At 43.4% G+C, this 25,392-nt stretch overlaps 1 protein-coding gene and 2 long non-coding RNA genes across 3 annotated transcripts in view; 1 reads left to right on the forward strand and 2 right to left on the reverse strand.

The window, feature by feature from the left end:
- LOC123728738 (dedicator of cytokinesis protein 11-like) overlaps positions 1-25,392 on the reverse strand; it is a 137,592-nt gene that overhangs the window by 13,395 nt on the left and 98,805 nt on the right. Inside the window, 4 exon segments of the mRNA XM_045701398.1 lie at positions 968-1,081; positions 2,906-3,028; positions 13,336-13,442; positions 17,588-17,645. Coding sequence (XP_045557354.1) covers positions 968-1,081; positions 2,906-3,028; positions 13,336-13,442; positions 17,588-17,645 — 402 coding nt within the window.
- LOC123728740 (uncharacterized) lies at positions 11,298-18,127 on the forward strand. The gene is made up of 2 exons (XR_006760487.1): positions 11,298-11,594; positions 18,067-18,127. It is a non-coding gene; the product is annotated as an uncharacterized lncRNA (long non-coding RNA).
- On the reverse strand, positions 22,502-24,245 carry LOC123728739 (uncharacterized). Its single transcript, XR_006760486.1, has 2 exons — positions 23,122-24,245; positions 22,502-22,991 (listed from the first exon to the last, which is right to left on the reverse strand). It is a non-coding gene; the product is annotated as an uncharacterized lncRNA (long non-coding RNA).

Consider the following 25,392-nt stretch of genomic DNA (forward strand, 5'->3'; position numbering starts at 1 on the left):
TTAAATGAAAATCTTTAAGAATTCTGAGTATTATTTTTATACTTTGTGCAAGGCAGTTGATAAGCATTATAAACTTTGTGGATGGAGCCTCCCCAATGGCGCAGCGGTCTAAGACACTGCGTCGCAGTGTAAACTGCGTTGCTACAGACGTGGTTCGAGACCCGTGTCGGCCGCAACCGGGAGACCAATGAGGTGACCCACAATTGGCCCAGCGTCGTCCGAGTTAGGGGAGGGTTTGGCCGGTCGGGATGTCCTTGTCCCATCGCGCTGTAGTGACTCCTGTGGCGGGCCAGGCACATGCACGCTGACACGGTCACCAGGTGTTTGGTGTTTCCTCTGACACAAAATGTTTTAGTTTTTTTTGTGGATGGGTATAATTTGTATGTATAAAATAGTAATATTTAAAATGACAAAATCTGGTAATTTTGTAGACATTTATTTAAATTTGCATCGGGCCGTTTCTGGGGGGATTCAGTTAAGATGCTGGCAAAGTCGTCTGAATTCCGGTAGACGGAAACGGCCTGATGTACTTGGGCCGACTCTGGGCATTCATTCATTATGATTCCGGGCCGAGTCCGACAACCGATTCCGGGAAAATTCAATCAGTTCCGGCCCTCCGGAACTAGCTGGGTAACATCTAAAAATAAGGATGGAGTAAGTAATGGGCACTCCATCCTTGACAGAAAGTACAATTGGTTGAGCCAGCATACTAAACAATGATTTGTTAAACATACTAGCATAGCGCTTCGAATGCATGCCCAATCCATTGTTTCCTTATAAGTGGTATGCTAGTGGGGATATTGGAAAGGAGCCATTGACTACAGTTCCTCCCCAGTGTCTGTCTGTCTGAGTCTGTGGGTACAGCGCTTCACAGGTATGCTGTCTCAAAGAGCATAAAATCTAATTAAAAAAAGACTGGGAGGCAAATAGAAGGTGATCATGTATGTTTTATTCCGTATCCACCCACCTGTCCATAGAAGGCCACTCTGAAGTAGGTCCCCAGCAGTCTCCGGCCTGTATGCATCACCTCCAGGATCTTATTGTAAGCTCTGTGCAGCGTGTCATACAGACGGCTCAGTTTCTGAAGAAAAAAAAACACACCACTGGGTATTTGGTGTGTGTGTGTTTGCGTGTATTCACTTATGATTGTGCACCCCATTGTGTGTCTGACTCTCTCTGAGTGTGTGATATTTTTGAGAACGACTACACTGCACTGTATATAGGTTGTTATCAATAAAATGTCACAATATGGTACAGAGAGTTCGGTTTGGCTTCTGGGGGGCAAGGAGACCCCAGCTCCGCTAGAACCATTGACAAATACGTGCTGTCTTCAAGGGATTGTTAAATAACTTTCATAACTATTTGGTTTTAATATCATCACCTCTTGAAGAGCATAGTCAGAATGACACATTTCTGATTATTCCACATTTAGCTCTATCATCAGTTATACAGCATGTAACTGCATGCTTTCATGTTCAGTAAACATCAATTGATCATGTAATTTCAGAAGTGAGGGTAGCCTATCCATTTGGCATGTAACTAGCTAGCTTGCTGAGAAAACATGTCATTTAACTTGCTTCATCAGATACAATATTTGATACATTATGAATATGGTATTCAGGTGAGGTTATCTATGAGATTATCGGTTTACTGTTGTGCTTTTGGAAAGATCCTGACATTAGCAAGTCCTCGTCCTGGGAAAGTTGTCACTCGTACTTCTGTCATCACCACTATAGATGGCAAGCAACTCAAACAATATTTGGATATAGCCATCTAGTTTATCCCCTGAAAGTCAGCTTGTTAATTGGCCATTATTGACGTGATCTGTTATTAGCTAGCTAGCCAATTTGACATGGTCCATCAATCAATGTAGCCTAGCTATCATGTCTGTCATCAGCAATTGTGACACTTAAAAACAATGTTGAAAAGGGGATAATGTTAGCCAACTTCACTAGGTAGGCCTTCATTGGATGGAGAAAAAAGTACATTAGGTCTACTTAACACTATGTTAAGCCAACTGTACAAAGTTTCTACCGGTAGCTTTAAAAGTAAACATTATCAGCTAACAGTACATCGGCAAATGCGCCCTTCTGCCTGTTGACAGGCAGAGCCCACATAGGATGGGAAATTAACCTAAACCACTCATACTTCTCAGGTATAGTTAACTTTGATTTTACATACTCAAATATGCAATTAATGGTGGCCAATCTTGTGACATATCAGAGAGAGAACAGAGAGGCTACAGGAACATGTCACTGCCAAAAGACAACGCAGAGACTGTGTTCCTATTGGCACCCTATTCCCTATTTAATGCACTACTTTTGACCAGGGTTCTTAGTAGGGCACTATATAGGGAATAAGGTGCCATTTGAGACTCTACCAAAGAGCTTTTTAAAGCCAGAGCCAAAGCTTCTATTCAAGCTAAGAAGAGAAGAGAGTCTCAGCATGAGAAGATGGAGAGTGGGACATTCTTAGGGTAAACTTCTCATGGACAGTATTTATGTGTGAGACCTTATTCCATAAGCTGAGGAAGGACTTAATGAGCCTTGCTTATTTCTGCTTTATAAACACAGGGGACAGCGTAATGGATAGCGCAATACACGAACAAAGAGGACATAGTTAATATTGTCTGGGATATTGAATGACATTGTCTCAACCTTACAATCGAATACTCATTGTGGGATTCACGCAGTAGATATTTTCCTACAGTCAATCCTAGAATGGTTTTGAGTATTTTAAAAACGAATACAGCCACATCTGTACGTGGGTGGTTGGTTGTAAACAAGATGCTGTGTAAATATTGCTCACAAGGATTCAATTTACATTTCATTCTTGTTTGTGCGTGTGCGTGTGTGTGTGTGTGTGTGTGTGTGTGTGTGTGTGCGTGCATGTGTTTGGCTCGTACCTCAAAGTCATGGTGTTTCTCGTAGACAGGGATGATGAGCTTGGCGATGTGTGTGATCAGTTCGTATCGCTCTGCCTTCCACAGCCCCTCTACACACAGCTCCAGCTGTTCCACTAGGACCTCCTAGTGGAACACATAGATAATTAACAACAGTCAGCACAGTGTGAGAGAAATGACGTATTTACCTGATTTATTTGATATTAATGGTTAACAATTGATATTTAACTAATAGTAAGACATTTCTGTCCTGCTAGTGTCTGTGTTTTTATGGTCTCCACTGTAGTTTGTGGTGGATGAATCAGAATTAGTTGGGTAACATAGATAATTAAGATGTTCTATTAATATAATATGCTTATGTGAGATACTTGTCATTAGAAAGTGTCCTTTGGACTCTGGTATGTTTCAGTTGCACGTTTCCCTTAGCTGGGGCTCAGTCACTTGGGGCCCAGAGAGGGGAGAGGTCAGACTTGTCTTTTATATGTGAATGTGTCTTTACCTATTCTTAAACCATGTGAAGGGTTGGCGTGATTAATAGGGAACCAATGACTTGTCTCCACAATGTCTGTGAGCAAGTCACTCCCTCCTTTTCTTTATTGTGGGGAGGTTTATGGCAGTGTCTGGGAACATTGTATGTCTCTTAGATTTACATTTTTACATTTTTTTACATTTTAGTCATTTAGCAGACGCTCTTATCCAGAGCGACTTACAAATTGGTGCATTCACCTATAATATCCAGTGGAACAACCACTTTACAATAGTGCATCTAAATCTTTTAAGGGGGGGGGTTAGAAGGATTACCTTATCCTATCCCAGGTATTCCTTGAAGAGGTGGGGTTTCAGGTGTCTCCGGAAGGTGGTGATTGACTCCGCTGTCCTGGCGTCGTGAGGGAGCTTGTTCCACCATTGGGGTGCCAGAGCAGCGAACAGTTTTGACTGGGCTGAGCGGGAACTGTGCTTCCTCAGAGGTAGGGAGGCGAGCAGGCCAGAGGTGGATGAACGGAGTGCCCTTGTTTGGGTGTAGGGCCTGATCAGAGCCTGAAGGTACGGAGGTGCCGTTCCCCTCACAGCTCCGTAGGCAAGCACCATGGTCTTGTAGCGGATGCGAGCTTCGACTGGAAGCCAGTGGAGAGAGCGGAGGAGCGGGGTGACGTGAGAGAACTTGGGAAGGTTGAACACCAGACGGGCTGCGGCGTTCTGGATGAGTTGTAGGGGTTTAATGGCACAGGCAGGGAGCCCAGCCAACAGCGAGTTGCAGTAATCCAGACGGGAGATGACAAGTGCCTGGATTAGGACCTGCGCCGCTTCCTGTGTGAGGCAGGGTCGTACTCTGCGAATGTTGTAGAGCATGAACCTACAGGATCGGGTCACCGCCTTGATGTTGGTGGAGAACGACAGGGTGTTGTCCAGGGTCACGCCAAGGCTCTTAGCACTCTGGGAGGAGGACACAATGGAGTTGTCAACCGTGATGGCGAGATCATGGAACGGGCAGTCCTTCCCCGGGAGGAAGAGCAGCTCCGTCTTGCCGAGGTTCAGCTTGAGGTGGTGATCCGTCATCCACACTGATATGTCTGCCAGACATGCAGAGATGCGATTCGCCACCTGGTTGTCAGAAGGGGGAAAGGAGAAGATTAATTGTGTGTCATCTGCATAGCAATGATATGAGAGACCATGTGAGGATATGACAGAGCCAAGTGACTTGGTGTATAGCGAGAATAGGAGTGGGCCAAGAACAGAGCCCTGGGGGACACCAGTGGTGAGAGCACGTGGTGCGGAGACAGATTCTCGCCACGCCACCTGGTAGGAGCGACCTGTCAGGTAGGACGCAATCCAAGCGTGCGCGGTGCCAGAGATGCCCAGCTCGGAGAGGGTGGAGAGGAGGATCTGATGGTTCACGGTGTCAAAGGCAGCAGATAGGTCTAGAAGGATGAGAGCAGAGGAGAGAGAGTTAGCTTTAGCAGTGCGGAGAGCCTCCGTGACACAGAGAAGAGCAGTCTCAGTTGAATGCCCAGTCTTGAAACCTGACTGATTAGGATCAAGAAGGTCATTCTGAGAGAGATAGCAAGAGAGCTGGCCAAGCACGGCGCGTTCAAGAGTTTTGGAGAGAAAGGAGAGAAGGGATACTGGCCTGTAGTTGTTGACATCGGAGGGATCGAGTGTAGGTTTTTTCAGAAGGGGTGCAACTCTCGCTCTCTTGAAGACGGAAGGGACGTAGCCAGCGGTCAAGGATGCGTTGATGAGCGAGGTGAGGTAGGGGAGAAGGTCTCCGGAAATGGTCTGGAGAAGAGAGGAGGGGATAGGGTCAAGTGGGCAGGTTGTTGGGCGGCCGGCCGTCACAAGTCGCGAGATTTCATCTGGAGAGAGAGGGGAGAAAGAGGTCAAAGCACAGGGTAGGGCAGTGTGAGCAGGACCAGCAGTGTCGTTTGACTTAGCAACGAGGATCGGATGTCGTCAACCTTCTTTTCAAAATGGTTGACGAAGTCATCCGCAGAGAGGGAGGAGGGGGGGGGGGGGGAGGAGGATTCAGGAGGGAGGAGAAGGTAGCAAAGAGCTTCCTAGGGTTAGAGGCAGATGCTTGGAGTTTAGAGTGGTAGAAAGTGGCTTTAGCAGCAGAGACAGAAGAGGAAAATGTAGAGAGGAGGGAGTGAAAGGATGCCAGGTCCGCAGGGGAGGCGAGTTTTCCTCCATTTCCGCTCGGCTGCCCGGAGCCCTGTTCTGTGAGCTCGCAGTGAGTCGTCGAGCCACGGAGCAGGAGGGGAGGACCGAGCCGGCCTGGAGGATAGGGGACAGAGGAAATCAAAGGATGCAGAGAGGGAGGAGAGGAGGGTTGAGGAGGCAGAATCAGGAGATAGGTTGGAGAAGGTTTGAGCAGAGGGAAGAGATGATAGGATGGAAGAGGAGAGAGTAGCGGGAGAGAGAGAGCGAAGGTTGGGACGGCGCAATACCATCCGAGTAGGGGGAGAGTGAGAAGTGTTGGATGAGAGCGAGAGGGGAAAAGGATACAAGGTAGTGGTCGGAGACTTGGAGGGGAGTTGCAATGAGATTAGTGGAAGAACAGCATCTAGTAAAGATGAGGTCAAGCGTATTGCCTGCCTTGTGAGTAGGGGGGGAAGGTGAGAGGGTGAGGTCGAAAGAGGAGAGGAGTGGAAAGAAGGAGGCAGAGAGGAATGAGTCGAAGGTAGACGTGGGGAGGTTAAAGTCACCCAGAACTGTGAGAGGTGAGCCATCCTCAGGAAAGGAACTTATCAAGGCGTCAAGCTCATTGATGAACTCTCCAAGGGAACCTGGAGGGCGATAAATGATAAGGATGTTAAGCTTGAAAGGGCTGGTAACTGTGACAGCATGGAATTCAAATGAGGAGATAGACAGATGGGTCAGGGGAGAAAGAGAGAATGTCCACTTGGGAGAGATGAGGATTCCAGTGCCACCACCCCGCTGGCTCGATGCTCTAGGGGTATGCGAGAACACGTAGTCAGACGAGGAGAGAGCAGTAGGAGTAGCAGTGTTATCTGTGGTGATCCATGTTTCCGTCAGCGCCAGGAAGTCTAGGGACTGGAGGGTAGCATAGGCTGAGATGAACTCAGCCTTGTTGGCCGCAGACCGGCAGTTCCAGAGGCTGCCGGAGACCTGGAACTCCACGTGGGTCGTGCGCGCTGGGACCACCAGGTTAGAGTGGCAGCGGCCACGCGGTGTGGAGCGTTTGTATGGCCTGTGCAGAGGAGAGAGAACAGGGATAGGCAGACACATAGTAGACAAGCTACAGAAGAGGCTACGCTAATGCAAATGAGATTGGAGTGACAAGTGGACTACACGTCTCGAATGTTCAGGAAGTTAAGCTTACGTTGCAAAAATGTTATTGACTAAAATGATACAGTACTGCTGGCTGGTGGAGTAGGCTAGCTAGCAGTGGCTGCGTTGTTGACTTTGAACGTGTAGCTGGCTAGGTAACCTCGGTAGTTTCAGTACTACACCTTGTCATGCTACAAAGCAACTTTGTAGCTAGCTAGCTAACATAACACTAATCAAGACGTTCCTTGTAGTGTATTTAGTTTCAACAATGCTGCTCGTCGGTAATAGTTGGCTAGGTTAGGAAAAAAATGGCGTCGCGGGGGACGGAAATAGCTGGCTAGCTAACCTCGATGGCTGGCTAGCTAACAATTATCAATTAACAATTATCAAGTTATGACAAAGACAACTAGGTAGCTAGCTAGGTAACACTGCACTAGTCAAATCGTTCCGTTGTTTAGTATTAGTAACTACAGCGCTGCTAGTCGGTAACGGATGGCTAGCTGGCAGTGGGTTAATGATGACTAGGTGTGTTGAGTAAGTCTGGCGCCGCGTCGCGGCTGGCTAGCACACCTCGATAATACTCAAACTCAAACTACACAATTATCTTAGATACAGAGACAGCACAGACAACTATGTAGCTGGCTAACTAACACTAACACCACACTAATCAAGTCGTTGTAATGTAATAGTTTCTGCGGTGCTGCTAGTCGGTAGAAGTTGGCTAGCTAACAGTGATGACTAGCTAGCTAGCAGTGTTGACTACGTTAGGAGGACGAAGATAGCTAGCCTCGATGATTACTCAGTTACTCTAAACTACACAAACTACACAATTATCTTTGATACAAAGACGGCTATGTAGCTAGCAGTCCTAGTAGATCTGGCACTTATCCTGTGATAGTATATGGCATAGAGGTTCACTCCCCCCAGTGAGCCTGTCCAGCAGTGGGGTCAAGAGGGGGTTTGCCTGAGATGGGAGTATCTAGAGTTGACAATTGATATATGCCACTGGATGACATGGTGTTTTTGTTCTATGAAGTACCAGGGACGAGATTAGAACCTCGTCATTAGGGATCAAACTGAACGATAATTTATAGCGAATGCTATCTAGCTGTAGATATTCCTCTCTAAAGTAAACAGTCTTTCTTTGTGAACCGTTCCTAACTATCTGTGGTTTGTCATGTCAAAAGGGGGTGGATATTTGCTATAAAATATCTCTGCAGCCATTGTGTAATCACCTTTTTCAATGGTTCATTCAAGAGAGTGCATTATTGAAGGTCAAGTGCTTTTGCAAAAGTATCTTAAATATTAAAGATGTAGTTAACTCGGACTGGTGTGTTTGTAACTATCCTCATTTGGTAATGCAGAAATTAGCCACCACAAGTTCCCTGCAGCTAATCTGGGCGTATGGTCACCAGAGATGGCTTGAGCTGACAAATGAGTTAAACACTACATTACATAGACAAGGATGTGTTTTACTAGGGATAGCTTAGGAGTTTAGAACAATCCCCCATTGACTCAAAATCATCCTTGCAACTGGGAAACTAAGCCAGGGTGGGGTTAAGACAACAACCCGTGCAGATAACAACAGGATGAACCCAGAGTGGCTTATGATGCTCCTTGGTCTGCATGGGAGGGGTTGAACCAACCATGACTGAGCATTGTCAGTGTCAGCTAAAAATATACAGTTGAAGTCGGAAGTTTACATACACTTTAGCCAAATACATTTAAACTCAGTTTCACAATTCCTGACATTTAATCCTATTATACATTCCCTGTTGTAGGTCAGTTAGGATCACCACTTTATTATAAGAATGTGAAATGTCAGATTGATAGTAGAGAGAATGATTTATTTCAGCTTTTATTTCTTTCATCACAGTCCTAGTCGGTCAGAAGTTTGCATACACTCAATTAGTATTTGGTAGCATTGCCTTTAAGTTGTTTAACTTGGCTCAAACATTTTGGGGTAGCCTTCCACAAGCCTCCCACAATAAGTTAGGTGAATTTTGACCCATTCCTCCTGACAGAGCTGGTGTAACTGAGTCAGGTTTGTAGGCCTCCTTGCTCGCACAAGCTTCTTCAATTCTGCCCACAAATTTTCTATAGAATTGAGGTCAGGGCTTTGTGATGGCCACTCCAATACCTTTACTTTGTTATCCTTAAGCCATTTTGCCACAACTTTGTTAGTATGCTTGGGGTCATTGTCCATTTGGAAGACCCATTTGGGACCAAGCTTTAACTTCTTGACTGATGTCTTGAGATGTTGCCTCAATATATCCACATAATTTCCCCCTGCCTCATGATGCCATCTATTTTGTGAAGTGCACCAGTCCCTCCTGAAGCAAAGCACCCCCACAACATGATGCTGCCAACCCTGTGCTTCACGGTTGGGATGGTGTTCTTCGGCTTGCAAGCCTCACCCTTTCCCCCCCAAACATAACGATGGTCATTATGGCCAAACAGTTCTATTTTTGTTTCATCAGACCAGAGGACATTTCTCCAAAAAGAACAATCTTTGTCCCCATGTGCAGTTGCAAACCATAGTCTGGCTTTATGGCGGTTTTGGAGCAATGGCTTCTTCTTTGCTGAGCAGCCTTTCAGGTTACGCCGATATAGGACTTGTTTTACTGTGGATATAGACACTTTTGTACCTGTTTCCTCCAGCATCTTCAAAAGGTCCTTTGCTGTTGTTCTGGGATTGATTTGCACTTGATTCGCACCAAAGTACGTTCATCTCTAGGAGACAGAATGCGTCTCTGTTAAAGGAATTCCTGCTTGAGTGTAATGATTAAATAATTCTACTCTGAATTTAGGGATATGGTCTATATAGCCTGTAGAATGAGTAACTAAAGGGTTAAACATAAGTCTCATGAGATTGACTAGGATAGGAGAGGAATGGGGGGTCTGTGTGTTTGAGTAAACACCAAGAACTGTTAAACTGTGGTTGACCTGCCCTAGCTTGAACTCTGAGGGTTTAAGATAGGAGAGGGAGTCCCCCTCAAGGTTTCCCTAATCTCAGAGGAATGAAACTGTCAGCTGGGTAATGATCTACAGTGTTAAGTGATCTGGGCCTCAATGTTAGTGTGTATGTGTGAATACGGAGCCTTGGTATATAATGATGTCTCTGTACAATGGACTTCAGAGCGGTCTCCTGAATAAACAATTCTGATTCTTGTTAGCTGGGCCTCTGTCTGTGTTATTAAACCAGAATCTTACACATTCTGGATGGCAGACTGAGTATTTTAATTGAAGTTAACATTGAGAACATAATTCTCATAACAATTGGTCCTTCGAGCTGGATCTCATATAAGTGTTGACTGTCGTTCCAGGGGACACTGAAAACCGTGCACGGGCGGATGAAACATCCGTAAAAAAACAAAGTCCTGCCCTCTAATTTTGAGGGTTAATTTCAGGCCGGTGGCGAACTGGAACACGACAGTAAACAGTGACGAGAGCTAACCAAAATTATACCTCAGCTGCAAAGAGAAGGTCAGTAATTTTTATTAATTTGCTTGGGGGTTAAGTAAAAAAATAAAAACTTGCTTAAACAATTTACTTTGCATTAGTCAAAATAGAGTGGGAAAATGCTTGATTCTTAAAGCAAACTGGAGTGAATAGTATCTGGTATACTGTCCATAGAATCTAACATAGAGAAAGTTTCATTACAAAAGTATCTATGTTAGTGGTGGCGGCACTGGGTAACAGATCATTGAAATTTCGAACGGAGAGGGACGGGGCCGTAATAACTCGTAGTAGTTGAGGCCAATACTAAAAATAAACTACCCTGTGTTGAAAAATTATTCAGGAAGAGGTATTAACACCAACAACCTATGGGACAAAGGAGTACTATGAAAACGTAATATAGAAGGCAAAATATTAATAACGATTGAAGGTATGAGGGTAACCTGAAAATAGAGCGTGTGAAATGAGATATTAACAGAGTCAAAAGTCATAAGAAGCGTGAAATCGTATGTGTGTTAGCCAGACACATAAACGTTAATTCGCTCACGTGTGAGACTAATATTCGATAAAAGATCACCTCTATAGATAGGTCAGAGACATAATGGTATGAATATAGATCGCCTATCGAAATACGTTACAGAGGGATAGTCGAGATCAAAGGGAGGGACAAAAATAGGTCTGACTATCCCGAGAGGGAGGAATTAAAGGTTCATTATTTGAGTTGGTCGGAGAGGTGAGACCTAATATTCATAAAAATAATTATTATGATTTCCAAGAAGGGTAACAACGGGAAGAGTTAACTAATAATGGGTTGTAAAACCTCAAAAGAGGTCCCGGAATTAACGGGAGACGAGAGATATATGCAAGCGAAAGAGAAATGTGTATCATGGTTCGATGTGGAGGAAGAAGTATGGTTTTGTTGGATGTCTGGATGTAGATAAGCTTGAATCCATGATAAAACAGATGCATGTAACCTGTGGGGATAAAATCAAGAAACAGCAAACAGATGGCTTAGATACAGCTAGGGTGTGGTTGTTGGAGGCCAGGAAAAGAGTAGAGGGTAATAGAAAACAGGCCAGTGAAAGGAAGAAAGAGAGAGAAACAATACCCACAGCCCCCATAGAAAGTCCACCCAGGGGAGGGGGGAAGATATATCCTGCCCTAACAGAACAGGCATGGGTGGAGGATCCAGATAACGAGGTAGTGATCGTAGGGAGAAGGAGGGCTCCCCCTCCTTATGAGGGACCTGGGGAAGACCGCGAAGAAGAGGGGTTCAGAAGGGACATGGAAGGATTGACCGGAGGTTTTAAACTAAATACCGGGGAGCTGGAAAGATCAGTTAGACAGATAGTGGGAAAAGATTGGACAGCCGTGAGGGGAGACTGGACCACAGGACAGGGGGACAGAGTGGTTCTGCAGTGGGCTGCAGATGGGGATTATCAAGGTAAACTCTATCAGTTATGTAATAATCATAGGGATCATTATGACAGGCATGCTGATTTTTCCAACATCCAGGAATGTAGACAGGGAGACAGTGAGACGGTTAGTCAATATTTGGAAAGATTAAGGGGCGTGTTTAATGCGAATAGTGGACTGATCCAACCTGGCCCTGGGATAGGAGGAGATGGGCCATATCACCAACAGTTAAAAATAGCTTTCTTGAGCGGTATGAGACCTGAAATTTGCCAATCAATAAAAAAAACTCTGGTTGGGTGGGGAACAGCTACATTGGCCGAAGTAAAGAGGTATGCGGTTCACCATGAACAGAATGGAAGAGAGAAGAAAAGTAAGAGAGACCTGAAAGGAGCAGAGTACCTGATAGATACCCTCGGGGAGATAGTAGGTCAGAATCATGGGAAGATAAAACCAGGATAAGGGTAGATTTGTTAGTATTGAAATACTTGGATATAGGCCTAGGACAGTCATTGATGTGTATCGAATGTAAATACATGTATTGATTTTGTTTATTCTTTATGTAACATTTATGTTTCATATAGCGTTTGATGAATCAGTGTGAATTATTAAGGGTGGATTGTTAAAGGAATTCCTGCTTGAGTGTAATGATTAAATAATTCTACCCTGAATTTAGGGATATGGTTCATATAGCCTGTAGAATGAGTAACTAAAGGGTTAAGCATAAGTCTCATGAAATTGACTAGGATAGGAGAGGAATGGGGGGTTTGTGTGTTTGAGTAAACACCAAGAACTGTTAAACTGTGGTTGACCTGCCCTAGCTTGAACTCTGAGGGTTTAAGATATGAGAGGGAGTTCCCCTCAAGGTTTTCCTAACCTCTTCTATCGCTTCTAAAGCTATTACATCATTTTCTGGAATTTTCCAAGCTGTTTAAAGGCACAATCAATTTAGTGTATGTAAACTTCTGACCCACTGGAATTGTTATAGATTATTTCACTTATAATTCACCGTGTCTGTAAACAATTGTTGGAAAAATGACTTGTGTCATGCACAAAGTAGATGTCCTAACCGACTTGCCAAAACTATAGTTTGTTAACAAGAAATTTGTGGAGTGGTTGAAAAACAAGTTTTAATGACTCCAACCTAAGTGTATGTAAACGTCCGACTTCAACTGTATATATAAGTTGCCCATCCCTGCTATAAACCAAGGTTAGGTTACTCGGTCCAACACTCAAGGGTGTGGGGTTGATCAGCCTCATTATTGCAAAAAATGTATCGATATTGAATAAAGATGATTGTTTGAAGAAATGACAGTCTCTCTCACTTGATTAGAATATACTACGACAGCAGGCCAACATTAATCAGACACACATCAAAATACAGAATTTTTTCAACATGAGCTTGAACACACATCCACCTGCCCACAGGCTTGTCTTGTCCAACTGCTATTATTCTAACACCTTGGCCATAGGACTTGGCAAGATGGCACAAACAGATCTGGGACCAGTTCGGGAAAAACAGGTCAAGCTGTTATCAATCACATCAAAGACTTATCAACATTGAGAGATGAATCCATGCAATATTAACCACCAGAGCCTTCTATTGGCAGTTAATTAACTGTGGTTAATGAGGTATGATTTACAGAAGAAGAAAAATAGTGGTGTCTAATGTTAAAAGCAAATATTACATGATGAAATCATTGTCATTATATCATCACAACTGCACACAAGCATGCACAAATGCACACGCGCGCTCACACACACACACACACCTCAGTATAGTAGACATCCTGCATGCCTGTGTCATCCTTCATGGCGGCCTCCTCTTCAATGTTCAGAGTGATCCTCTTGAATGCAGCCAGGCCACTGGGGAACATCTCTGAAAGAACAACAACAATAACAACAAATGATAGAGGCAGTCTCTATGCTACTTCATTCTTTCACCCAATATTGGGTGGAGGAGAGTAGACAGCACTTCAGACAACAAGGTCCAGCACATCTTGGATGATGCATTCTCAGACTTTGTAAAGCTGTTGCTGTTCCAAGTGGCGCTCTTTATTATTGTAAAACCAGTCAGTGTTGTAGTACTTGAGTCCGGTCTCGAGACCACATATTGCGTGTCAGGGTCTTGTCTAGGTGTCGGATACGTTTTTACTCGGTTCTGACTCAGTTTTGGACAATGAGGACTCGTCATTTCTTCCCAAAACCAGCGGAGTAAAAACCTCAGTTTGGTAAGGGGAGACTGGGGGATGTTGTAACATTTTTGGTATTTTTGTCTATTATAGTCCTGTTTGGGTTAGTTGTAATTTGTGGGCTGCGGACATGTTTTTTGGAACTCAGTCAGGGTATTAACTTAATGTTGAGAGTTAGACTTTAATATATGCCATTTAGCAGAAGCTTTTATCCAAAGAGACCTATAGTCATGTGTGCATACATTTTATGTAAGGGTGGTCCTGGGAATCAAACAAGCGCCATGCTCTACCAACTAAGCCACAAAGGACCACCAATTTAATGTAAAATAGAAGGATACCGAAGGTGAAATTTCAAAATGTGGTTGTTTTTCTGTTATGTCAGTCACAGGTTGTGTTCCAAAATGCATACTTGTGTTCTTTCTAGAGCGTATAGCGAGTACAGAAGTCACCTGTCATTTTTCAAGTGCGATTCCAAACATACGAATGCCAAATGGCAAGTATGTACTAAGTTTACCGGAAGTTCTATAAGTGAACTTGGGAGGTCTGGAAAACAAAGCATGCATGGGAGCATACTTTTTTGTTCCCTTCGTGGGGAGGCTATCTTATAACACCTTGCGGAGTAGTGAAAATTCCCAAAACTGCTGAATTAATGGCGGACATAAGTCCGCGCTTGGGAGAGAATTTTCAGAGGAATAAGGAATAATTTTGTAAAATTTAAGGATTATGTGTTTAATTTATTCACCAAATTATGTTAAAATGTTTAACCAATTACTTTCATATGAATTTTTTATTCAAAAAGTTGAGACTGCTTTTTATCAGCCCGCTAGCCAAGCTAAGTTAGCTCATCGGACGTGATGACTAGCTAGCATGCGATCTCGTCCTGGTTATCAGGATGTGAACTCTCAACTTTATTGGAATGAGAGGCAGGGGGGAGGGGCTTGGTGTGTGTGTAAACCATAAAGAAAGAGGCGAAGCCAGAGATTTCGCTCTCACCAAAATATGTCCAAAATATGCCCAATGTGTTTCAATGGGCAAATTTTGCACCAAAGTTTGCCTCCTGCCTTTGGGACAATGATTCCCATTGTCAGGGTGGAGACGTGCATCTCGTCATTATATACAGATCTATGGTGTAAATGGGAAGGTGCACACAACACAGAGGAGTGAAGGAGACGAGACCAAAAATATAACATGAGAACAAGCGGACTAAACGCTCATAAATACAACAAAATGACAGATTCTTGCAATACAGGCTTTTGGAATGTTGCGCAAAAACATCAATTAAAATGAATACAATTAATTTCTTATATTGCCCAGCCCTAGCTGTAACAACAAAATGTGGAAAAGGTCAAGGGGTGTGAATACTTTCTGCAGGAACTGTATTTTCCTCATTTCCTCTTCCTGCAAGTGCTGGGCCATTCTTTGTGATTTTAACTCCAACCCTCCAATGTCCACAGATTAACCCATCTTTCCCAGTATATTGATATTTCCCATTGACTGATCGTGGTCTTTCAGATCCCTTAACAATACAGTTTGCAGGTCCATCTAAATCCCGATATTATGACATATCAACCATTCCTGGACCTGACTGACTCCAAATGTGAGCCACCGATGGACACTACCATAAAATATGCTTTATTGATTCTCATTCCTAGTGGCAGAGTCTGCAAAAGGCTGACTGGTCAATGCCCCATATATTGAGCATTCTTTTTGTAGCAAGTATTGATGTATCAATTGTTGTTTTACAGTATATCTGAGTTCATAGACCCGATGCCAAGGTATTGGGACATCAAAGACCTGTTCCCAACTAACTTGAATTTTATACGACATTGCCTTGTGTCTTTAAGTGAAACTGATTCATTTTTTGATGTATACTAATACTTTTAAGCCATTTATGATTTTGAATGGGTGGCAGACAGAATCATTATTTAATTTCTTCTATAAGTAATTGTCTCTTCCAATTTTGTGGCAGAGCCGCGATGAGTTGGTTATAATTTTGTATTCAACATTCACCTCCATACACTGTTGTTAGTTGCTTGTGTGACATCATTTGACAATCTTTGTTTACAATGTTAGACCCTTCTTGTATATTTTTTCAAAGAAAATGTATTTTCTCTATCAGTACATTGGAGTTAGCCATATAATTTGCTGTAATATTAGATCTGCCTTTTTTGGAGGATGAAATTGACATTGTACCCATGACTTCATTTAAAAAGGAAGGGCGGCAGATAGCCTAGTGGTGTTGGGCCAGTAACCGAAAGATTGCTGGATCAAATACCCGAGCTGACAAGGTAAAAATATGGCGTTCTGCCCCTGAACAAGGCAGTTAACCCACTATTCCCCGGTAGGTCGTCATTGTAAATAAGAATTTGTCCTTAACTGACTTGCCTAGTTAAAGGTTAAATATATATATATATATTTTTTTAATACTTTAAAACAGAGATACATTGTTAATCCACCAAAAATGTAAGGTTTTAATCTGCAAAAAAGCGAAGAGCTCCCTCTTAAACAAAGGATGGGCATCTCTTAGTACCTTGCTAGAAAAAGAGTTTGGATTTAGATACAATTTCGGTAAAATGGAGGCGTTAAGAGAAAGGTTTAATGCATTAATATTCAATAGTTATAACCCTTCAAACTCCTTTTCATTATATAAATATGCTCAATTAACTTTCTGGTTTGCAATTCTAAGTAAAGTGAAATATTATGTTCTCGCATGATTTGAAAAAGGATTATCCCGGAGTCGGTAGAGCTAGGAATAAATATGTAAACTGCGAAATAGTGTATATTTATACCCCAGACCATCGGTTTCCAAATATTGTATGTATGAGCAGACGTAATCAAGGTAATCTTCCCATAAAAGGATAGGTGTTTCCCTCTCCACGGTTTCAAGATTCTATCTATTTTTGCTAAGTTTCAATCAAAGTTAATAGTTGCTAGATCACTAAACTTTTCCGGGACATGTACACCAATGTTCTCCACATGTCCACTGAATCGGTAGACCACATGGCAATTTAAAGTTTATCTTTCAGAGACCTAATCCATAATATAGTACACTTATCATAGTTGGGTTTTAGTCCAGAGAAACTGGAGAAATGTATGTGCCCCTTAATGTTATCTTTAGATTTGATTTTTAAAGCTAACAGTTCAATGGCCATAATAAATACAATCACATGGATGAATAAAGGACAACAATATGACAATGTCCCCAGCCAAAAATGCATGAGTAGTCAACTTGTCCCTCATTTGTTTGCATTTTTGGCCACCACTTGTAGGTCTTCCATCCCTAAACTCTGATCTTCTTCTTCTCTCTCTGCATCAACAACTACCTGTCCACTCCAAAGGTCTTGGAGAGTACAGAGGTTTCAATGGTTCCTAATTGTTTCTAATCTTGGTAAAGGCACCATGGCTAAATGCATAATATGCATAACTGTAGTTTTTGTGTGGGCTTAATGGGTATGTGGTTTTAATGGGTACGTGGGCTTAATGGGTATGTGGGCATAACCTATTTGTTTTGTGGAACACAGACAGACAATAGGAATTGCCTGGGGACAGAGTTGTTAAGTATAAAGCATCCTGGCTGGACAAAATAAAGACCTTATAGTAAGACAACACAGCCTGGTGCCACGGCTTTAGTCCATTGTGGGGTAAACAGAACGCCAGTGTGCCGTTTTATAAAAATATATATGATAAAGTTCTAACAAAAGTAATACTTCTTCTAACAATAATGTAAAAAGATAATGTGAAGTGACAATAATGTAAAGCTGAAAATAATGTAACAATACTTCAAAGTGCTGTAAGTGAAGATGAATGAATAAATAGGGAAAGACAGTCTTACTTTTCCTGTGGAGATATTCTGCCACCAGTGCAGCAATGTGGACGTAACACATAGCAGCCTGTGGAAAAACAACACAGTATTGGTCAATGCTGGGAGGGTTGGCAAACACTCAACCACCAGTCAAAACCCATACAGTATGTGCATTGTGCATGTGCGCATGCCCACACACACACACACACACACACACACACACACACACACACACACACACACACACACACACACACACACACACACACACGTTGTGTTTTTCTATCTTCGTGGGGACTTAAGTCCCCGTGATTTGCTGGAAAAGGAAACAGAGGTTTTGCGGAAAGAAATTAGGGTGCCTTGTGAGGATCAGGCGACGAGTGGCTAATCTGTCATCGCCTTCCACCCTGCTAGCTACCGTTCAATCGCTGGAAAATAAAATGGGACAAACTGAAAGCACGTATAACCTACCAACAGGACATTAAAAACGGTAATATCTTATGTTTCAGAGTCGTGGCTGAACGACGACGTTATGAACATACAACTGGCGGGTTATAGACTATCGGCAGGACAGAACAGCAGCCTCTGGTAAGACACGGGGCGGGGTCCTATGCATATTTGTAAACAATAGCTGGTGCACATTATCTTAGGAAGTCAAGGCTTTGCTCTGAAGTAGAGTATCTTATGATAAGCCTAATTTCTATCAGCATGTTAAATGTGCAACCAGAGGAAAAAAAATTCTAGACCACCTTTACTACACAGAAGCTCTCCCTCGCCCTCCATTTGGCAAATCTGACCATAACTCTATCCTCCTGATTCCTGCTTACAAGCAAAAATTAAAGCAGGAAGCACCAGTGACTCGGTCTATAAAAAAGTGGTCAGATGAAGCTGATGCTAAACTACTGAACTGTTTTGCTAGCACAGACTGCAATATGTTCCAGGATTCTTCCGATGGCATTGAGGAGTACACCACATCACTCACTGGCTTTATCAATAAGTGCATTGAGGAAGTCGTCCCCACAGTGACTGTACATACATACCCCAACCAGAAGCCATGATTACAGGCAACATTCGCTCTAACCTAAAGGGTAGAGCTGCCGCTTTCAAGGAGCGGGACTCTAGCCTGAAAGCTTATAAGAAATCCTGCAAAGTCCTCCGACAAACCATCAAAAAGGCAAAGCGTCAATACAGGACTAAGATTGAACTGTACACCGGCTCCGAGGCTCGTCGGATGTGGCAGGGCTTGCAAACTATTACAGAATACAAAGGGAAGCACAGCCAAGAGCAGCCCAGTGACACGAGCCTACCAGACGAGCTAAATAACTTCTACGCTTGCTTCGAGGCAAGTAACACTGAAACATGCATGATAGCATCAGCTGTTCCAGACGATGTGAGTAAGACCTTTAAACAGGTCAACATTCACAAGGCCGCAGAGCCAGACGGATTACCAGGACGTGTACCCCGAGCATGCGCTGACCAACTGGCAGGTGTCTTCACTGACATTTTCAACATGTCCCTGATTGAGTCTGTAATACCATAATGTTTCAAGCAGGCCACCATAGTCCCTGTGCCCAAGACCACAAAGGCAACCTGCCTAAATGACTACAGACCCGTAGCTCTCACGTCAGTAGCCATGAAGTGCTTTGAATGGCTGGTCATGGCTCACATCAACACCATTATCCCAGAAACCCTAGACCCATTCAAATATGCATACCGCCCAAACAATCCCCAGATGATGCAATCTCTATTGCACTCCACACTGCCCTTCCCACCTGGACAAAAGGAACACCTATGTGAGAATGCTATTCATTGACTACAGCTCAGCGTGCAACACCATAGTACCCTCAAAGCTCATCACTAAGCTAAGGAACCTGGGACTAAACACCTCCCTCTGCAACTGGATCCTGGACTTCCTGACGGGCCGCCCCCAGGTGGTGAGGCTAGGTAGCAACACATCTGCCACGCTGATCCTCAACACTGGAGCTCCCCAGGGGTGCGTGCTCAGTCCCCTCCTGTACTCCCTGTTCACTCATGACTGCATGGCCAGGCACGACTCCAACACCATCATTAAGTTTGCAGACAACAACTGTGGTAGGCCTGATCACCGACAACGACGAGACAGCCTGTAGGGAGGAGGTCAGAGACCTGTCCGGGTGCTGCCAGAATAACAACCTATCCCTCAATGTATCCAAGACTAAGGAGATGAATGTGGACTACAGGAAAAGGAGCACCGAGCACGCCTCCATTCTCATCGACGGGGCTGTAGTGGAGCAGGTTGAGAACTTCAAGTTCCTTGGTGTCCACATCAACAACAAACTAGAATGGTCCAAACACACCACGTGAAGAGGGCACGACAAATCCTATTCCCCCTCAGGAAACGAAAAAGATTTGGCATGGGTCCTGAGATCCTCAAAAGGTTCTACAGCTGCAACATCGAGAGCATCCTGACCGGTTGCATCACTGCCTGGTATGGCAATTACTCGGCCTCCAACCGCAAGGCACTTCAGAGGGTAGTGCGTACGGCCCAGTACATCACTGGGGCAAAGCTAACTGCCATCCAGGACCTCTACATCAGGCGGTGTCAGAGGAAGGCCCTACAAATTGTCAAAGACCCCAGCCACCCCAGTCATAGACTGTTCTCTCTGCTACCGCATCGCAAGCGGTACCGGAGTGCCAAGTCTAGGACAAAAAGGCTTCTCAACAGTTTTTACCCCCAAGGCATAAGACTCCTGAACAGGTAACCAAATGGTTACCCGGACTATCTGAATTGTGTGACACCCCCCCCCCCAAAACCTCTCTTATACGCTGCTGCTACTCTCTGTTTATCATTTACAGTGAGGAAAAAAGTATTTGATCCCCTGCTGATTTTGTACATTTGCCCACTGACAAATAAATGATCAGCCTATAATTTTAATGGTAGGTTTATTTAAACAGTGAAAGACAGAATAACAACAAAAATATCCAGAAAAACGCATGTCAAAAATGTTATAAATTGATTTGCATTTTAATGAGGGAAATAAGTATTTGACCCCCTCTCAATCAGAAAGATTTCTGGCTCCAAGGTGTCTTTTATACAGGTAAAGAGCTGAGATTAGGAGCACACTCTTAAAGGGAGTGCTCCTAATCTCAGTTTGTTACCGATATAAAAGACACCTGTCCACAGAAGCAATCAATCAATCAGATTCCAAACTCTCCACCATGGCCAAGACCAAAGAGCTCTCCAAGGATGTCAGGGACAAGATTGTAGACCTACGCAAGGCTGGAATGGGCTACAAGACCATCGCCAAGCAGCTTGGTTAAAAGGCGACAACGGTTGGTGCGATTATTCGCAAATGGAAGAAACACAAAAGAACTGTCAATCTCCCTCGGCCTGGGGCTCCATGCAAGATCTCACCTTGTGGAGTTGCAATGATCATGAGAACGGTGAGGAATCAGTCCAGAACTACACGGGAGGATCTTGTCAATGATCTCAAGGCAGCTGGGACCATAGTCACCAAGAAAACAATTGGTAACACACTACGCCGTGAAGGACTGAAATCCTGCAGTGCTCACAAGGTCCCCCTGCTCAAGAAAGCACAGATACATGCCCGTCTGAAGTTTGCCAATGAACATCTGAATGATTCAGAGGACAACTGGGTGAAAGTGTGGTGGTCAGATGAGACCAAAATGGAGCTATTTGGCATCAACTCAACTTGCCGTGTTTGGAGGAGGAGGAATGCTGCCTATGACCCCAAGAACACCATCCCCACCGTCAAACATGGAGGTGGAAACATTATGCTTTGGGGGTGTTTTTCTGCTAAGGGGACTGGACAACTTCACCGCATCAAAGGGACGATGGACGGGGCCATGTACCATCAAATCTTGGGTGAGAACCTCCTTCCCTCAGCCAGGGCATTGAAAATGGGTCGTGGATGGGTATTCCAGCATGGCAATGACCCAAAAGACACGGCCAAGGCAACAAAGGAGTGGCTCAAGAAGAAGCACATTAAGGTCCTGGAGTGGCCTAGCCAGTCTCCAGACCTTAATCCCATAGAAAATCTGTGGAGGGAGCTGAAGGTTCGAGTTGACAAACGTCAGCCTCGAAACCTTAATGACTTGGAGAAGATCTGCAAGGAGGAGTGGGACAAAATCCCTCCTTAGATGTGTGCAAACCTGGTGGCCAACTACAAGAAACGTCTGACCTCTGTGATTGCCAACAAGGGTTTTGCAACCAAGTACTAAGTCATGTTTTGCAGATGGGTCAAATACTTATTTCCCTCACTAAAATGCAAATCATTTTATAACATTTTTGACATGCGTTTTTCTGTATTTTTTTGTTGTTATTCTGTCTCTCACTGTTCAAATAAATCTACCATTAAAATGATAGACTGATCATTTCCTTGTCAGTGGGCAAACGTACCAAATCAGCAGGGGTTCAAATACTTTTTTCCCTCACTGTATGCATAGTCACTTTAACTATACATTCATGTACATACTACCTCAATTGGCCCGACCAACAAGTGCTCCCGCACATTGGCTAACCGGGCTATCTGCATTGTGTCCCACCACCCGCCAACCCCTCTTTTTACGCTACGGCTACTCTCTGTTCATCATATATGCAGTCACTTTAACCATACCTACATACTACCTCAATAAGCCTGACTAACTGGTGTCTGTATATAGCCTTGCTACTGTTATTTTCAAATGTCTTTTTACTGTTTTATTTCTTTACTTACACACACACACACACACACACACCTTTTTCCCGCACTATTGGTTAGAGCCTGTAAGTAAGCATTTCACTGTAAGGTCTACACCTGTTGTATTCGACGCACGTGACAAATAAACTTTGATTTGATTACCAGCCATGGTGAACAATATGATATGTTAAAAATACATGTTTTGTCATTTGGATATTCATGAGTGAGTGTATTTTAATCACCACAAACTACATTTTAAACCAGCCTTGGTTTAGTCACTCATTTAATTTTGCTGTACAGAACAAACATTAGCAAAGCAAAAATAAGCCATAATGAATACATTCCATATTTAAATGCATCTCATCTAGTTGAAGTGCTGCAATGTGAAAGCAACTCTGTGTGCAAGTCCTCGTTGGTCATTGCCTGCCTCAGCCATGGGCACATCTGCTCGATCCTGATCTTCCATTGGAGGATCAGGACAGCAATGCTGCTTCAGGCAGTTGTGCAGCACAGCTGTAGCAATGATCACCTTGCAGCATCTTCTTAGCTTGAAACAAAGTGTATTGCGTAAACACTGGAATCAATTTTTCCATACTCCAAACATACGCTCGACCATCCCTCTCGTCCGGATATGAGCTCGGTTGCATCATTGCTGCTCAGCTGCTGTGGGATTTATGTATGGAGTGAATAAAAAGTTACTCTGACCATATCCACTGTCACCAAGTAGTAGTCCACTATGTTGTCCTCTCTGAAACCTAGCACACAATGAAGAGTTGAGAAAAATCCTTCAATCATGAGTTGCACCTTTCCAACGGGCAACAATGTTTGAAAACTCTAAATTAGGAGAGCATACACCCTGAACATTGATGGAAGACCAGTTCTTACGGTTCCTGTGCTCCTCAGCATCAGGAGTTTATGGACACTTGATGGGAACATGACATCCATCTATACAGCCAATCACTCCTGGGAAGTGCCCATATTCATAGAATTGCACTTTATAGTTGTCTTGGCCAGCAGCATCAGGAAACTTGATGTAAACACTCCTCAGTTCACAAATGACCCTGCAGACTGAACTACTCCACACACACACACACACACACACACACACACACACACACACACACACACACACACACACACACACACACACACACAAATCACCAGTTTCACAATGAAAGGTTCCAGATGCCAAAAACCTCAAAGTGATCAGAACTTGGGTAAAGGCCTTCCTCTTTGAGACAGAGAGGAAAGTCTAGGCTCAAGAAAGATATTATCTCCAGTGCATTTTATTTGTACATACGACAGTGGTCTCAAAAAGCTATTTCATCAAAGTAATTTAATGGATTACTCCTATCCATCCTCCTAAGTACTCGTCTGCACTATTGATGCACTATTGTAAAGTGGTTGTTCCACTGGATATTTAAGGTGAATGCACCAATTTGTAAGTCGCTCTGGATAAGAGCGTCTGCTAAATGACTTAAATGTAAATGTCTGGCTGCCCTCTGTAGTGCATGTTGGTCTTCATTTAGATATTCAAAATAGTCCCTGCTCCCTCACAAACAGTACTAAGCAGAAGTTAAACCTGTCTCTTTGAAGGATTAATTTAAGATTCAATTTAGTCCTAGAGTAGCTCTAATCCTCCCTCTTGCAATCAGCATTGTTTAATCTAGAACAGGCTAAATCTATGACTATTTTAAAATAAGTCTGTGCAAGTCGCTTTGAGTTAAGACAGCTCAAACAGGCATTTTAGTCTGGGACTAGGCTTCAGCCTTGTCTGTGAAACCAGCCCTTAATTCCTAAATGCCTCACCGCCAGTCCACTATATCATATTGTGGGAAATGGCATCAATTAGAAAGGATAGCTGAGTGTTTGTGTGTGTGTTCCCTCCAAGACTGACGGTTATTTGGGAGAATTCCTGTTTACTCCAACCCCCTTCCTCCCAGTGCTCCCGGCGTTCCTTGACTAATTTGTTTCCCAGAGTATTCTGGCCCGAACATGACAACATGTAAGAGGAGTTGGCTAGAGCAAATACAGATCTGGACCAGGCTACCTTCCCAGGCCATTTGAATACATATCTCTGAAAAAGGTCAGTGGCTGGAAGTCTCAGTTCCCCATATTTACATACAGTATGGTATTAGATTCCTCTATAGCATGGCTCTCCAACACAGTTCCTAAAGAACTTCCCTCCTGTAGGTTTTCACTCCAAACCCAGTTGTAATCAAAATTATTCAGCTTATCAACAAACTAATTATTAGAATCAGGTGAGTTAGATTAGCGTTGGAGTGAAAACCTACAGGACGGTAGGTCTCCAGGAACAGGGTTGGAGAGCCCTGAACTAGTGTGTTCAGAACTGTACACATTTCCATAAATATCAGATTCCTCTTCAGCGCATGTTCAGAACTGAACATATTTACATGCATATCAGATTCCTCTACAGCGCAAGTTCAGAACTGTACAAATTTTCCAAATATAGAAGAGTCCTTAATAGCGCAACTTCAGCACAGCACACAGACTTTGAAAGACAGTTAAAGCAAAGTGCTGAGATATCCAGTGCTGATTGCAACATGTATGTGGTTGGTGTTGAATCAAGCATAAACTATTTCGAGAATTCTACACCGATACAAACCCAGAAAACATATGTACACGTTGAAATATAGTGAGCTCCAAAAGTATTGGGAGAGTGGCACACTTTTTATAGTTTTTTTGTTGATTATTTTGTGCCCAATAGAAATTAATGATAAATAATGAATTATGTCATTTTGGAGTCACTTTTATTGTAAATAAGAATACAATATGTTTCTAAACACTTCTACATTAATGTGGATTTTTGGGGGGTATGATATTTGTGCATCTAACTTTCTCATCATTATTCACGATTCATTCAGGATTATCTGTAATCATGGTAGCATCCACCTTAATGTAGCATCCACACAGGAGGTCCAGTACTTGGAAGAAATTAAATCTACTTTCACATCTAGGTCACTGGGAAAACATATTGGTTTGTGTCCAAAAAGGCACCCAATTCCCTATATAGTCCACTAACTTTGACTTTGGCCCTGGCCTGACATCTGGGACGCAGGCATTAAAGAAAAGAGACAAACAAGAGGTTTGATGAGGCCACCATGGTAAAGTAGTTATATTTACTTACAATGAAGT

The sequence above is a fragment of the Salmo salar genome, chromosome ssa18 (assembly GCF_905237065.1).
Source record: "Salmo salar chromosome ssa18, Ssal_v3.1, whole genome shotgun sequence".
Lineage (NCBI taxonomy): Eukaryota > Metazoa > Chordata > Actinopteri > Salmoniformes > Salmonidae > Salmo > Salmo salar.